The sequence below is a fragment of the Podarcis filfolensis genome, assembly GCF_964270895.1.
Source record: "Podarcis filfolensis genome assembly, chromosome: 14".
Taxonomy (NCBI): Eukaryota; Metazoa; Chordata; class Lepidosauria; order Squamata; family Lacertidae; genus Podarcis; species Podarcis filfolensis.
In genome coordinates this window covers 34,716,318-34,733,629 of record NC_139616.1, presented here as the reverse complement: position 1 = coordinate 34,733,629, position 17,312 = coordinate 34,716,318, and the positions used below count along the sequence as shown (strand labels likewise).

The 17,312-nt window shown below is 43.5% G+C and overlaps 1 protein-coding gene across 1 annotated transcript in view; it reads left to right on the top strand.

Moving 5' to 3' along the window:
- DNAAF8 (dynein axonemal assembly factor 8) overlaps window positions 1-17,312 on the top strand; it is an 86,625-nt gene that overhangs the window by 13,020 nt on the left and 56,293 nt on the right. The window contains 4 exon segments of the mRNA XM_083584852.1: window positions 2,510-2,611; window positions 4,820-5,155; window positions 6,639-6,783; window positions 15,554-15,748. Of these exon segments, the coding sequence (XP_083440978.1) occupies window positions 2,510-2,611; window positions 4,820-5,155; window positions 6,639-6,783; window positions 15,554-15,748 (778 nt within the window).

Sequence of the window (17,312 nt, the reverse complement as noted above, 5' to 3'; positions counted from 1 at the left end):
CAGTTCCCACAATTTGGGGGGGGGGAGCCATAACTGTTTATAGTAGTATTATAGTGTGTTAAATGTATGGTGCAGGTAAGGCCAAAGGTTGGTTGTGCTGAGACCATACACATTTAATTGGGGATTTCCGTAGTCTGAGGACTTCCATATAAAAAGGCCCTGTGTCTTGTACCTGCCAAGTGAATCCTTACAAGCAGGCATACAAGTCCAGGTTCTGAAGTAAGTCCTGAGCACTTGTAGCACATCTGCTTTGCATGCAGAAGGTCTCAGGTTCAACACCCAGTGTCTACAGCAGGTGTGGGGGACCCCCCCACACACAATGTTGCTGAACTAATTGCAATTCCCGTCAGCCCCAGCAAGCATGGCCAATGGCCAGGGATGATGGGAGCTGTAGTTCCACAACATCTGATCTTCAGGTAGGGTTGGGAAAGACTCCTGCCTGAAACTCTAGGAAGCTGCTGCCAGTCATTGTAGACAGTACTGACCAAGATGGACCAGTCGTCTGTGACTTGGTATATGGCAGCTTGCTGTAAATATATTCTCCCTTTCTGTGAGAGGCCCATGTCATACAAAGGCTATGTTTTGCTCATAAAGTTGTATCCACCATAACTCAAGCTTAACTGAGAAATGGTGGATATTTTTCCCCTTTAGACAGCCAGTTTTGTTGAATCATCTTGTGCCAGGGCTGGGGAAGCTATGACTCTATGTTGTTGGACTCCAGCTCTCAGCATTCCCTGGTAATTGGCCCTGCTTAGTGGGTTTGATGGGAGTTCGCACCCATCAACATCTGGAAGGCCACAGCTTCCCCATCCCTGTCTTATGTCCACATACTGCAGTTCTGTTGATCTTTGTATTTAATATGGCAATATGAATTCAATTCAGATTCCCCTGTCACACTCCATCTCATGACCAAGGCTGGTTTTAAGAAAACGCAAACTGGGAAACCAGTTTTTATTGTCTCTGAAATAGCAAGATTGGTTTTTAAATGCACTATTGCTGGATGATGCCTCTCTGTGAATTCTGGGAACGCAGTACTGAACCATTCTGACAGAGGATCTCAGGGAAGCTGCTGATTTGTTTTCTCCTTGAGATTGAAGGATTCCCAGCACCAGAATAGTAAAGGGAGATGAAAAAGGCCCAAGGGCAATATTAATCAAGAGTTAGGAGGAGGTTACTGTAGACCATGGGCAAAGGGGCTTAATTACATTGCCTGTTATCATAAGCCATAAATATAAAGTAGTCATTCATGCAATTGCCTGTAATATTCTGTGGGTAAAAATAAAATAAAATTGCAAGGCAGCTCTTCTAACTATTAAAAAACTGAGTTCTGAGCATGAAAGGGCACACAATATTCCTTTGTAGTTCCGACTACATCAGATTGTGCGGAAGAACCCTTTTAGAGGTATGCGGAAGCAATGCTGTTCACTTCATTATGTGTGCTGTTTTCAGAAGTGAGTTTCAAGTACATCAGGTCCAAAAGTGGCCCTCCAGACTTCTCTGTCCAGCCCTCAGGACACATTCCAGGCCACAACTCCTTGCCCCCAGGCCACTTCTGAAACTGGACGTACTCCACCCTTCCTCAAGTGCTTCTGCCTTCCTGGAATGTGTCCTTGAGCTGCAATACTGCTTCTTGCATATCTAGATGGATGATCAAGAGGTGTGTGTGTGTGTGTGTGTGTAGGGGTAAAAGAAACCCATGGCATTTGTGTGGCTGGAATGCAACCTTCCACATAAAGGCAAGGGTTACAAGATTGTTGTTCTCCTCACTTTTGCCTCTGGCTTAATCCATCATTTACATGTGGCCCCCCAGGAGTTTGCCCACAAGGGAATGCGGCCCTCAGACTAAAGAAAGCTTCTCCACCAGTGACCAGTGGCCTATGCTAAAGAGCAAAACAACAACAACAAACCTATGGTTACGTGAAACATACTCAATAAACACACAAGACGTAACCGGCTGTACTTTTGAATAAATAAGGTATACTATTCATTGTATCAAATTGTAGATTTCCACAGAAGTCTCAAAGTTCAACAAAAAAAACAGAAGACCCAGTGGATCAGTTCATTCTCTAGTCAGTTCATGCATAAGGTCCATACACGTATAAGTATCTATACCACCTGTCTGTTTATAGAGTCCAATAATCCACATGAAGGGTTGTTACTGTTCCACAGAATCCTTTCACAGAGTCTAAGACAAGGATTTCCGGAATATTTGCCTTTTTTCGCCATCCTAGGCTTCATCAGTAGAACAGACATATGTAATATTACAGGATAGTGGATCTTATAGCATAGTAGTGCTTGCCTTCCCCTGTCCTCCTACTGAGCAACCCCCCCCCCCAATGTCTCCTGGATATCTGCTGCAGAAATGCCTCTTCAACTCCCAGTTTGCATTGAACTTGTTACGAACAATATCTGGTGGCATGAACGCTCTGATCCAGTCTTTGGGTATCGTGATAGAGAACGGGAGCAATCAGTAATGAAGCATTAATGGGATTTCTCGTTCACTTTGTAGCTCGAGTGGCAGCTCCACAGATGAAGAGGAGGAGGAGGAAATGGAAGTGACAGAGCGAGAGAAAGTGGAAGAGGGGATGAAAGAGTTTCCTCAGCCATCACGGTACAGAATAAAGACATCCCACATTTCCATGAACTGCTAATGTGACAAGAATTAGATGCCTTTCCAGAGCCAGGCCTCTTCTGCAGTCACAAGGAAGACCAACTGACACAGAGCTTTACAAGCGCTGCTAAATTGGCTTTTAAAAACTGAACACTAAGGGCCTTTTCACAGATTATCTGGCACCAAACTCAGGTTTGCCAACTGCACTGCAGCTGATCTGGGCTCTTTTGTGAGTGTTCCTGTATGAAACAGGTTTCCTATCCTGCCCTTCCTCCTGAAGGAGCCCAGGGTGGCAAACACATCAATAATGAAAAATATTTTTAAAAGCATTCTAAAAATGGTGGAAAACATTCTCTCAAGCAGTGATCTCAGGGTTGCCAGGAACAGTGTGTTTTGAAGGAGTGCCTTGAGTGAACTGTGTCTTTTAGCCATCAGAGCCCTGGGTAAATAGGAGTGTTTTTAATTCCTCTTTGAAGTCACTAAAGAGGGAGACAGATGAGCTTCATTAGGGAAGGCATTCCACAAATGAGGAACTGTCACAGGTCAACAGCAACTGGGCAAAGTGTCTTAAGGTATGCTGCTAAAAGTGTTGCTGGCCCTGAGAAGCTCATGAATCTGAATTCTGTGCGTTCTCTCTCTCTCTCACGAGATCATAGCAGACGCACAGCCCTTCAGCTGTATTACAGTGGGATTGCTTCCTTTCATAATGAACTTGTGTGATCACTGCTGAGAGAAATAGAGCAAAACATACAAAACTGCCCTACGACGAGTGAGCATGCTCAGTAGCTACAGAATGTCGGCATCTCTTGGAAAAGAAGGCTGGGGGTGGATGGGAGCAGAATATCTTCTTTCATCCCCTTACAGTTTATAATATCTTAGGGGAGGGCATGGATGTCAGCTGGAAGCTTGAACAGCAGCATTCCTGTTAGACGGTGAGGACAGACTGCAACATTTTGTTTCAGCTCCCAGGTCTTCATTACCCTGCATGACATCTTACACTGATTTGCATAACAACAACAAGAAGAAGAACAATAATAATACTGTAGTCCACTTACATACCCAAATGGCTTCTTGGTGGTTTGCAACTGTTGATGTTGTTGTTGTTGTTGTTGTTGTTGTTGTTGTTGTTGTTGTTGTTGTTGTTGTTGTTATTTCAATGTCTATACCACCCTTTATCAAAAGAACCCAGGGAGGCATGCAGCATTAGGAACACATTTTATTCTTGCATTGCAGGGGGTTGAACTAGGTGATGGTCCCTTCCAACTCTACAATTCTATGATTCTACAGTGCATAATGATCAAAACATAATACAAAGCTTAATGACAGACAGCGTAATGATAAAATAATCATAATAACAGTCCCCTCACTTTTAACTAGCCATATATTATTTAATGGCCAAAGGTCTGGGTAAAGAGAAATGTTTTTGCCTGGCACCTAAAGGCATGCAATAATGGTGCCTTTCTGGGAAGAACATTCCACAGAAAGGGAGTTACCGCAGAAAAGGCTCCTTGTTGTGTTGCCACCCTCCGAACTCTCAGGGAGGGGGGACATAGAGAAGGACCTCAGATGACAAGTGCAGGGTCCAGATCAGTTTGTATGGGGAGTGGCAGTCCTTATGGTATTGAGGTCCTTAGCCATGGAAGTCTTCATAGGTCAACACCAGCACTTTGAATTGGGCCTGGAAACTAATTGCCAGCCAGTGCAGTCAGGATTGGTGTTACATGCTCAGAACATCTTGTTTTGGTGAGCAAGAAATCAATTTTAAAACCCAGACATAATTTAAATACAAAATAAAGCAATTCCATGAGAACATTAAAAACACCCAGAATTAATTTGTGGTTTTTTGTTTGTTTTTTACAAAAGCCTGTTTAAAATCATGACAATTAAAGCAATTCAAAGAACAATTGGGTCAAGAAGTTCAGGTTCAGAAAGTTGCCTGAACAAGTGCATCTTCAAAAGCTGGTGGTATGCCAATACGGAGAGTATGTCAACAGAGAGGGCATTCTATAATGCTCCTGCTGCCAGTGGTAGAGCCCTCCTCTGTGTTTCCACAAGCTAATAATGACCAGGCTGGGTAACTGGGTTCAATTTGCTGATCTTAATGCCCTGACCAGGCAGTGAGGCAGAAAACGGTTCAAACCAACTCCCACGGAGTTAGGATCTTTTAGGTAAGGCTTGACTGAGCAGCTCTTTTGCTTTCATTCACAGCAAGGGTTGCACTGCGAAAAGCTTTCTGCTGCAGCAGCTTCGCTACTTTCGCAAGGTATCTCAGTCTTCATCTGTTGCCCAGGACAAGGAAAAGTGCCAGAATCTCAAGAGCTCAGAAGAAAATGACCAGCTGGGAGTCAGGAGAAGACAGAGCCTAAAACTGAGGAGACCCACCTCCAGGGGGTCAGGGAATTCAGAATCTAGTGCAAGAAGCTTCCCCGCTCTGGATCTTAACAGTGTGGCAAGGAGCTCAAGAGAACTCAAGGGAGAAACCAAGAAAGGGTCAAACAGAGAGACACCTCAAGACTCTACAGACAAAGACACAGGATACCCAAGGTAGCCTGGAATATTCTTTAGATATCAACTGTATTTACAGTATATCTCGCCTTCCCTTCAAGGAAATTAGGTTGACCTACATGACTCCTTAATCCTCACAACGACCCTGTGAGGTAGATTAGCCTGAAAGAGAGTGAATGCCTAAGGTCACCCAGAAAGCTTCATGACTAAGTGGAGGTTTGAACCTGGGCCTTTTCACCCTGGACCTGCTCCTTTTATAGTACGAATAAAAATTGTATAAACACAAAAACCATGTTGACATCATAACACAACTGACAAAAAAACCCCAAAGTTAACTACTGTTTTATCATACACTAAAAATCTTCAACAAAATAGCCTCACTTTTAGTCAATGAAAAAGAATACAAAATTAAATATTGTTTTAATCCTTTAAAGGTTATTTACAATTATAAATTCAATCTGGCTTCAAAGCACTCCCAACAACCGCCCTGTGATCTTAGGATGGGTAGTATATAAATTTAATAACAACAACAATGATGAATCTGGGTTCATTTTCCCCCTGTATCTTATTCCCTTAGTAGAGAATAAAGCTGAGCAATTTTTCAGCAAAACGGTCATAATCCTGCTTGCCTTCTCTCAATTCTGATGATATTGGTTTGTTTGACCATGCAAGCTGCGTCCCATCCTTTATTTAGCCAGTTGTCCAGTATGGGGATTCTGGGAATTCTTCCAATTATAAGCAATTTTCATACAAGCAGCACTCAGCAGATAAGGGACCATCTCTCTGTACTTCAGGCCTGATGCTTTAACAATCAAATAACACCAGCTCAGAACAGTAGATGATGGTCGTTTAGTCTAATGTGTAATAAGAAGTGTACCCTAGTCAGTGGCATATGGGACACAGGGATTGGGGGCAGTTAAGGAAAGCCTAGCTTGGGAAATAAGAAAAAGGAGATGGGTTGGATGAAAGTGAAATTAGGATAGTTTCTGTGTTCAATAAATCAAGGTCAAAATCCAAAACATGATCCAGAGACTAGGAGGCCCTTCAAGGAGCTTTTCAGCCTTGGTTCCAAGAGATGCTGCCTGTTCCTCAAGGCCCTTGAGTGGTGGAGCATCTGGCTTGCCCTTTGAGGACACAGTGTATGGCACAAGGTCAGGGCCAGGTATGACGCTGGAAGAACGTAGGATGAGCCAGCTGGATTAGACCAAAGGTCCATGTAGTCCAACAACCTGGTTTTCACAGTGGTCAGCCAGATGCCCATGGGAATCTCAAAAGCACAGGACCTGAGTTCAGCAGCTCTCTCTTCACTTGTGAGTCCCAGCAACTGACATTAAGTGGCATACGGCCTCTAACAGTGGAGGTAAAACATAGTCATCCTGGCTAGTAGCCATTGATAGCTTTGTTTTCTATGAATTTGTTTCATCTTCTCTTGAAGCCAACCAAGTGGTTGTGGGAGGTGGCAAGGTCACCATGTAACTGGAATAAAAATGCAACATGATGTCCCTCTCCTTGCATTTTGTAGGACAGAAGAAAGCCAAAAAGAAAAGCAGGCAGAAGAGAAGCACAGGAAACAGAGGCTCAAGGAGCAGCTGGAAAACTTAAAACCTCAGCATTCCACCACTGGAAAGCAGCCCATGGCAGAAGAGACCCCCATCTTATTCCATACGGTCAGTAGCACAGAATAGCCAGAGAGCAGCCTTCTTCTCAAAGGGATGTTGTGCTTCCTTCCAACCCTGGTTGTCTTCTGCTGGAACCCTTCCAACCCTGGTTGTCTTCTGGCTCTCATAACTGAATGCTGCTCTGTACAACGAATTCCATGCTCATAATAAAATCAGTATGTCAGGGAACAGGGTTCTAAGCCTAAACTTCTTAACAGCATGGTCATTTTCCAGGTTTGTTTGTTTTCTGGAGGAGCATTTAGTTATGTGACACACATGCACACTACTATCAGAAGTTGTCCCCTGGTTTACCACTAGGCCTTCAGGACTACGGACAGCTCCCAAATGGTAACCAGTGCCTTCAATAAAGTACAAAGCTAAAATTGTGAGATCTCAATTGGCTGCTCAAATATTCTGCCCTGGGGCTCTCTATATCTTGGGTTGCCTCCAATGTTAGTCCTACCGAGAGAAGACCCACTGAAATTAATGAGCAAGACTAACTTGGGTTCATTAATTTCAGTGGGCCTGTCCCCAGCAGTAACCTTACAATATCCCTTCCAGCTCTGAAGAGCAGGTTTCTGGAGCGGAATGAGATATCTTGGGCAGTTAGCAGAACAACTCATCAAATGGTTTAGGCTAGTAGTCTCCCATCTTTTCAAACTCAGGACCAACCTTTAACGTAAACACGCATTTAGGGATCCCTTTCCTATTTTTTTTAAAACCAAATATTTGCATGGTGGTAATGCTGCTGTCATGATCCACCTTGGACCAGGCTGTGACTTACATAGTACAGGGTCCCTAGCCACTGGTTGAAGGCTATCCACTCACTGACTTCTAGATCTGCCATTCACTCCTCTTTGCCAGCCAGGGCTTCATCTGAATCTTGGAACATGCCATTGCTTTGGGTCAGCTTTCACCTTTAGGTCTCCGAGTTGTTCTTTAGACCAGGGTCATGTCAGCTGTAACCAAGTAGGAGCATTGCATGTTCAGGCTGAAAAGTGCCTGTTCTCTTGTTGACCCAAAAGAAGAAAAGAATGAGCTGTTGAGTCTACAATCTCACACTCTCTGATATTTTACATCTGTCTTCATTCAGTTTCCCTTTCTCTGCAGTTCTGTCATTTATCAAGATCATTTCATATTCAACCGTATCCTACAGAGTCTTATTTTTTATTTTAGCAGCCCTCCACAGGTTTGTGTCATCTGCAAATCTGATCAGTAGACTCGATTCTTCTGTATAAATCAATAATAAAAAGAGAACTCTTTCACTTACAGCTAACTTCACAATACACCGTTAGCACAGTGGCAGGTTCTGAAGAGCTCCACACAGCTTGCAATCCACGCATGCCTCTTCTGTCTGACAGCTCCTTATTCTTCATAAACATCTGCTAATAAAACATTTAGAAAGGGAAGAGGCAGTGGCATCACTGGTCCACATGCAGCTGTCCTTTTCAAGACAGGTCTGACAGCCGTGCTTTCTGCGTCTCAGATTGGAATATTCTTCCCTTCCTCTTTTTGATTCATGCACAGATTGAAGAATTAAATTGTTTTGACATGTGAAACCAAAGCAGTTATAATTTGGCAGCTGTGTCCTTAGAGATTTGGAAAGGAGCATGACTAAGAGAAATATAAATAAATTTTGAGGCACCACATTTCCACAGTGCCCCTTTTTTCAAGTTGATTATTGGATGTGCCGTTTTTGGGCAGGCCTAACCAAACGTTCACCTCGCCTCATCCGTGACTGGGTCTTCTGTTTCTTGCCCTCCCAATCCATCTTCCTGATCTGGTTTCTGACAAACAGTCCATTCTCAGCCCCATTTTTTACCTTTTGCCTGCTGACTACTTCTCTGTCTACATAAAAACCCAACCACAGGGCTGTTTACATTAGTCCAAAGACTAAGTCTTAAGGGATGGAGCTGTGGTTCAATGGTAGAGCATCTGCTTTGCATACAGAAGGTCCTACGGTGCAGCAGGGAGATAATCCTGCCTAAAATCCTAGAGAGCCACTGCCAGTCAGTGCAGACAGTACTAAGCTAGATAGACTAATGGTCTGACTTAGTATAAGGCAGGTTCCCATGATTCCTGGGCTGAAGTGTTAAGGTGGCCATGGGGCTTTATTTACAGATGACAGTCCTCTTATTTGAAGGGCTACCTGGTCCTAGTTTGATTTAAAGATAAAGAACCATCAGAAGGGACAGCAGGAGGGGCCTTGAAGTTGCCAGTCCCCAGGAAGACTGAGCAAGCACACTGTGGTGACATATATCATGTTTCTGTTTAAATTATATTTCAGATTTTGAATGTGTACATATAAATTAACATATGCACAACTTATGCCAATCCTTGACCTCTTTGGTCCTCTTTTTGGTGTGGAAATTGGTCGCGCTGTAATGTGCTTGGCCCAGAATTTTTCTCTCGTTTTGGGAGGTTGGTGGGTAGGGATGGGTCAGAAGGACATGCCAAATAACATCCACTTATTTCATAGTGGATGATAAAATATATGTTTGGGGGGCGGGGACAGTGGAGGCAGCCATTTATTTATTTACTTACTTACCAGCAATGCCCCTAGGAATTAAGCAAATGCCATTGGCGGTGATACAGTTGCAATCTTTCTTGAAATGATGCAATCAGTCCTGATGATTGATCGTTTCTTGAAGGTCATTTATCAAAATCACCATGATTTCTTGATGATTATTTATCGGAATCACCATGATTGGAAGCAGCATCATTGTGGGGGTTTTTTTTTTTTTAACCAATGCAATCCTGATGGCACAACCATGATACAACAATTCTCTTGGGGCTGATGCAGAGTAACGATGGAACATCAGTGACTATTGAGTCATTTCGTAGATTTCTTTGCCACTGGGTTGCTCTTTGTGACTTTGCCCCCTCTTGATAGGGGTAGTGGAGCTTTACAGAGTGTTTTCAAAACAAAACTGGAACCCCCTACCACGTTTTCTCAAAATGGTGATTACTTCCTCCCATTTTTGAAATTAAATTATTTTTATTGTTATCTCCACCCACTTGAAAATGGATGAAAAATTTCCCTCACCCTTTTGCAAGCAGAAAATGTTCCTGCAAGAGTAGAAGTGGGGAGGAATGCTTAGCCCAGCTGGCCTTTGGACTACTCCTTTTAGGAACACAGGAATCTGTCTTATACAGAGTCAGACCATTGGTCCATCTAGCTCAGTATTGTCTACACTGACTGGCAGTGGCTTTCCAAGATTTCAGGAAGAGCACTATCCCAGCCATATCTGGAGATGTTCAGGATTGAACCTATCACTTACTGCATGCAAAGCTGATGCTCTGTTGTTTCAAGGCCAGAGCAGTGAATCATGTAGGCAACCTCTACCCTGAGGAAGAGCTTTGTGCTCCCAAGGGAGGCTTAAATTCTTTTCTTTATTTCTCAAGGTTGCCTCGTGGTTCTTTTATGTCATTCTGGTGTGGCCCGGCATGTAGATTAGGAGTGACTCCCCTAGACCTGGAATACTGTAATCTTGCTGGTCGTTCATAATACATCTCAGTAATTGAGTTGAATGGTAATTACACTGGAGGAGCTTAGAAGCCCTTCACTGCCTAATGAAGGTGCTTAGAAAGTAACACTCTTCTTCTTGTTCAAAAAAAATAAAATAAAAATAAAAGTACATTAGCAATTACATTAATGGTCTCGGCTCATTTAGTGCCAGGAGGGAAATCTAGACATTGTGCGCTCTCTCTATCCTTAGCTCACCCCTCTTTGCTGCCTATAGGGAGGCAGAGCCCTCTGTTCTTTTGTGGAATCCCTTTTCTGCTTCTGTTCCTTTTGACGTTGCGGAAATGTTAACTGTGAATTAAATTTGGTCTGGTCGAGCTAAATTGGGAGCTAATCTGTGTTCAGATTCAGTTCTGTGGCTGGTTGTATAAAAATGGAATTTGGCAGCGAGGTAATCAGAGCTCCAACACTCATTCTGGTTGATTTTTGATAAATTAACAGATGAATTAAATCAGGCGCGTAAACGCACAGTTGCATGGTCACCAGGAACTGCTTTTGGGGAGCGTGTCGGGAAAGCCTTTCAAAACATCCATTTTTCTGCTAGGCCACAAAATGACACAGGCACAATTCTTAATGGGGTAATCACTTCCTTGAGCTAACTTGTAAGCCTGCTTTAAGAGTAAATCATTGGTGTTGTGGTATCCCAGAATATTTGGATTTAAACTCCCTTCCTTTCCCCTTCAGGTTTGTAGTCCTTTCAGCTCCCTTTCTTTCTCAGAAGTAAGTGTCTGGGTCTGCACATGTTGAGTGGGATCCAGGACGGCTTTATTACTGGATTTGGGACCTAAGAATCAACATGGTGCACATCTCCTCACATGGGAGATGTGAGGTTAGACATGCTAGGAAGGAGCTCAGCTTAACCTCTTTTGTCACAGATGAGCCTTTGCCAGTTTTCCCAATTATGAGAATGAAATACACGAAACCCCTGAGGCTCTCCCCAGTTCAACCTCCTTTTGGTTCTGTTTCTCTAATTAGATTTTTTTTTTAATGACCTTATAAAGATATGAAGAATTAAGTCTCTTCTAAGCCTTGCTTCATCTCGGAGTTGATTTAAATGACCTTTTAGCTTTCTTATGGAAGCTATTCCTGATAGAGTTTGACAGCCCAAACTACTTGTTGCTTTGACTTAAGGGGAAAGCTGCCGTGAGCTTTATTTTTTAAAAAAGGACTACACTCTACATTTTTGTCCATATTGATTGGGTGGCCAGCAGAGGTCCCCATGTGCTGATCCAACTGCATCGCTGGAATCTTTCAGAAGAGGCTGACAAAGGAGAGGCACTGAGTAAAGCAAGTTTCCCCAGAGCGAAACCCCAGGCACCGCTTTGCAAGGGAATTTCATGCACCCTTATCACCAAGCAGAGCAGGAACTGTTGCACAGATGAATTAGTTAGCAGGCTGAGTTCAAGATGCTGGTTCTGATATATCAAGCCCCCTACAGCTTGGGGTAGGATGCCAGAAAGATCATCTCACCCCTTATATACCCCATCGATCACTGTGCTGAGCGGGTGAGGCCCGTCTGTAGATTACACCTTATCAAAAGGTCTGTTACGCATGATATAGGAATCGAGTCTTTAGTGTTGTGGCACCTAATCCTTCGGAATTCCCTCCCCTTAAATATTATTTATTCCTGTATGTTTTTATTACCTGCCCTTCACTTCTGGGTCCCAGGGCAGGTCCCAACATTGAAACACAATATTTTAAACAGTTTAAAACAATGCTGTCTCTGTTGTCTTTTTGGCACCTACCTGAAGGTTTTCCTTTTCCAACAAGGCTTTTAAACGTGGTTGGTTGGGGTTTTTTTGTCACCCAGGTCTCCTTAGTAACAATAACAAGAACAACAGATTAGTCTCTCTTTGAGAGTTTACCATACAAATGTGCATGTATTTGTATATTCCTGGGCACTGTGGTGCAGTAGATAAGAGAATTTGGATGGGAAAGTAGCATACAAAGGTATCAATCATAGGCAGCCATGTTTGTGGGCACTTGAGGAGGAACAACTCCATGTCTATCATATTTTGCATAAATTATTATGCTTTAAAAAAAAGCTATTTGGCATATTTTCTATTTCTGGTGGTCATGGCACATGGAGGAAGCAGATATACAAGGCATTGTAGCCACCCCTTCCTATTCCTAGAGTTCTTACTCAGCAACTTTTGAGATTTTGCCTGGTGTTGCCTATATTCTTAAGTATATTGCTGCAACTATAAGGGCTAGAAAGTGGAAGATTGAGCAGAATTTGAACCCAACAGCTGATCTGCCCCCCCCCCCCGCTCTGTTATGAGATCACTGTATACTCACAGCCACAAAAGTATAATGAAAGAAGCTACAGAGTTCAGCAAATTAAGCACTCGTTTTGGCATTTTAAATATCTGAAGCCATATTTTGCCTGCATTTTTCAATTACTTCCCTTTGAGGTCCATTGCCCATTTGAAAACAAAATGCAGCACAGCTGAGATCCAGAAATCTCAATGCTGTCCTAACGGAGTCGTATGTTGCAGATCAGTGACCCCACCATGCTTAATATGGAGGCAACTGCTAGTTTTACGGAATGCAGAATTCCATAGTAAAGTGCATTAACCGGAAGACCGTTTAGACCATTACTGTCAGTATTGCCCATTTCTTTACGGCCAGTTTCTTCTCTAATTACAGTGTGTCCGGCCCGTTGAATGCAGGATTATTATTATTATTACTCTTTTTGCCGTCACAAAGCAATTGTCACCGAGGTTCCAGGGTTTATTTTACAACTTAATGTGGAACTTTGGATCTGTGAACAGATGGCATTGTCATTATTTTAGCCTTCCCCAAAGAATGGAAAGAAACACACAGTTGACATTTCCAAAATGTTTTTATTCAGTAATAAAAATTAGCTGCATCTCATTGGAGAGACTGACTTAACTCCTGAGTTCATGGGGATAAGCAATGCAGAGGAAGCAGGGTTGTGTTGGTGGTGCTTCCAGTCCAATTTGCACAAGGGACAGACAGGGCAGCACACTGCTTTGGGTCCCATCCTGAACACTAGCAATTTAGAACTAGGGGCTCCTCCTAACAACCCACTTATTGAGCATTCATCCTGATTTGCTTGCACAAAGTGCGGGCACAAGTTACATTAGAACTGCTCTTTTATACAGCATTCATTTTTGTTTGTTTGTAGGGAGATCATACAGCAATAATCATTCACCCTGCTTTGCATGGCATTCGTCTATCTTTCTGTTAATCATTCATTCCCTCCATGTTTTTCAATGCATTTTCCCTGTCACTTTCCTAACCGCAAACAGCCTGTTACTTTTTAAAAAGATGATCTGTTGCCAACAGAGCGCTTGAATCCCTTCTTCAATTGCACACATCTAATTTTCCCAGAAGGCACTTGACTCCCACAAAATACTGACAGTCTGGAGCCTTCCTGCTGGATGTTCCTCTAACCGCTGTACCACATGACCAGAAGTGGGCTGGTATTAAATTACCGCTACAAGATCCAGCCACTGGCTGATTGCCAGATCAGGCAATATCACATAACACACACACACACTGAAATAACTTGTTATTAATGCTGGTATGCCAATATTACAGATAAAAACATTGGTGCAAACAAATCTTTCTCTTCCTCAAGTGTCACCTGGCAGCAGCCATTCCACCAGGCTCCCTCAGTGGGAGAGAGGAGAAGCAGGGCTCATTGCCAAAAGACTTTGCCAACAGACCGGTTCCTTCAGGCACCACCTTCCCTGAGCTTTTTCTATGCCAGCTGATTATCATAATAACTACTACTTAAGAATCGGTGCCCCCCTCCCTTGTCCCTTTCCCCTTGTGTGACACTTTTTTAGATTGTACGCCTGTAGGCAGGAACTGTCTTGTTTTAATTGATTGTGTGTAAGCTGTTCTGGCACCCTTTTTGGCAGAAGAGTGGGGAACAAATGCTCTAAATAAATCAGTGTTGATGACTGGGTTGTAAGGTTTGACTCTTCTTCTGGAGCAAGGAAGGCAGACTTCAGGCTTCTGGGATCTGCTTTGTGTTTTACTAGAACCACAAAATCCACAAACACATTCTGCATAAAAGCCCATTCCTGGTTACCCTAAGCTTTCAGCAGTCTAAGCAGTCTAATTTCCTAACGGCTGGGTGTCAGAATCCTTGCCAATCCACTGCAAATCTCCCAGAGATCTCCCTTCAATCTGATTTCAGTAGGCGACTGAGACGCCTCCGTCAGACCTCAGCCAACTGCTATTGTGGGCTCCATGGGCCGGAATATCCAGAGCATCACAGGCAGATGGCATGGCCAAAGATGGGCCTGTGGTCATGTTCTTCAGAGGGAAGATATTTTCAGCAGCTTCCATCAGTGGTGAGTGGCTCAAACTGAGGAGCCAAGCCTGGAACAGCAGTTACGTAAAAAGGCTAGCTAGGCCTGAATTGGTCCCTCAGGTCATCTGATTGCGATGGGCTGAAGAACATCTGTAACATCTCAGGCCATTACCAAGACAATGCTGCTCTGTCTTAGAATAAGATTACCAAATTTGTTTCAATGAATCTGGGGACACTTTATAACTTCAATGGATTTTGCATAGGGACTGATTTGTAAATCTGGGGACTGTCCCCAAGAAACGGGGATATCTGGTAACCTTATCTTAGAACTGCCCTCAGTAGTCCAGGGTGAGAGTGTGGCCTTGCTGCTAGAGTCTCCAGTTTACTTGGTGGTCTTGTGCCGACATAGCTGTGAAGCTCCCTAGGCAGCCTTGGGCAGGTTGACTTGCCTTTCTGACTAATCTGCTTCACAGGGTGGTTGTTAGGATAAAATGAATGAAGCCTCACATAAACAGCTGTTTTGTGATCCTCGGAAGCAATTTTCTAGAAACCTCTCCAACTCTTAACTGTTCTGTATCCCAAAGCCAAAATGACAGTCCTTTAAGTCCACCTTTTGTATTCTTTCACCAGAAAGTTTGATTTATTTCCTCACATTTTCTACAGAGACCATAAGAAGAGCTTGCTGGATCAGGCCAATGACCCATCTAGTCCTTGAAGAATTCCCCTCCCAAAGCAACACTTCCAAGAGTGGTTTGACGGTCACTCCCTCTTCACAGGAAATTTTGGGAATTGTAGCTTTGGGAGGGAAGCTAGGGGTCTCCTATCGACTCCTCGCATTTTTAACAGACTACAGCTCTCATAATTCTTTGTGGGAAGCTGACTGTCTAAAGTAGTTATCAGAGTGCTTTATGGGTGTGGTGCAATTGTTGTTTGAATTTGATATCCCCGCTCTCTTTTAACAGGAGGCCTCCTACCTTGCCCCTGTCAACACGCTACCCACCCCAAAAGACGCCAAAAGAGAGATGCTGCTCATGACCATTTGGTTATCTAGCTGCGGACAGGTTGCCCCTTGCTGCCAGCAGACCAGCTTCTTTCCCGGAACCCCCTTGGCAGCAGCTAGCATCTACCCTGCAGTTGTGACCTGGCTCCTGTCTCTGGTGAGTGGAACAAATAGCTTCTAGGAAGTGTTGCAAACTGGAGGCAGGCGTCTTTGCAGGACAATCTCTTAGCCAGATGAAAAGGGAGATATAAAGCTGCAGTGCAGATATGTGAGATTTCCAATAAATCAGAAAGTTGCTACTAGCCTTAATGGATCTTGCGGGGAAATTAGGACAGCAGGATAGTTCAGCTGGTAAGAGCACAAGGATCTGAATCCCATGGGTTCGAGCCCCAGGGTAGGCAAAAGATTCCTGCATTGACTCGTGGGGTCCCTTCCAACTCTACAGTTCTATGATTCCAGAAGCCTTGTGTGACCTTCCCAGAGTCCGGTGAGCAAGGCTTAAAATGTTCCTTCCATGGCTGGAAAACATGACACGGAAAGCACTTTTTAAGCAGGGGGATCCTGTGAAATCTTGGGCGGCCCTTCTATGGGGGTTTTCCTGCTGTCCTACCCCCTTTTTTTGCTTCCCAAGTTTTGACGATACGTGTAAAGCTGCAATCGTGTTTGTAAAAGCTGCGTAAGATGAAATCAACCTGTGCAGCTTTGGGCAAATGCTAAAGACGCATCTCATGACCCTGGGCTTTGACACGAGGTAATAAAATCCTAGAATTGTAGACTTAGAAGAGACTCAGAGGGTCATCTAATCCAACCTCCTGCGATGCAGGAATTTCAACTAAGATAAAAGGTAAAAGTAAAGGACCCCTCGATGGTTAAGTCCTGTCAAAGGCGGCTATGGGGTGCCTCATTACAGCTGGCCATCCAATCAGATGGGGACAGCATCTGCCTGCCTCCAGTCTTCAGGGACCTCACTTGTTCTCCAAGAATTCTCAATGATCATAGACAGAGGCTCTGAGATTACATCCACAAGCTTCTTTAGTACCCTTGGGTGCAGGTTATCAGGCCCTGAAGATCTGAATTCATTTAAAGTAGCCACCTCTTCCCCTCTCTTGGGCTGCAGCTCCCACTTTGCATCATTTGTTCTGTTATCACCAGGTTCCTTTTGGATGAAGACAGAGGCAAGTAGGTGTTGAGCAGTTCTGCCTTCTCTCTGTCACCCAGTAGCATTTCTCAGTCTTCCCTACGCAAAGGACCTACTACTTGCTTGTTCTTCCACTTGCTTCAAATGCAGCCGAAGATACCTTTTACAATTATTTTTAGCCTCTCTTGCAAGCCTGAGCTCATTCTGAACTTTGTCCTGCCCGACTTTCTCCCTGTGACTATTGGCTACTTGTGTATACTCTCCTTCATGATTTCCTTTTTCTTCCATTTCTTATACATGCCCTTCTTAAAACTCAGCTTATCCATAAGCTCTTTATGCAGCCACACAGTTTCTTTAGATTTTCTGCTATAGTCTGCTTTTGTGCCTTCCGTATTTCACCTTTAAGAAACTACCACCCATCTTGGACTCCCTTCTCTTTGAGTATTCCTGATGTGTGTTTTCAAGACCCACCATGTTCAAGTGATTGTAATACAGTATGTTTTAACTGTTTTAAATTTTAAATGTTTTTAACCTGCCCTCAATCTGCTGGTGAAGGGCAGGTGATGAATTTAATTTAATTTAT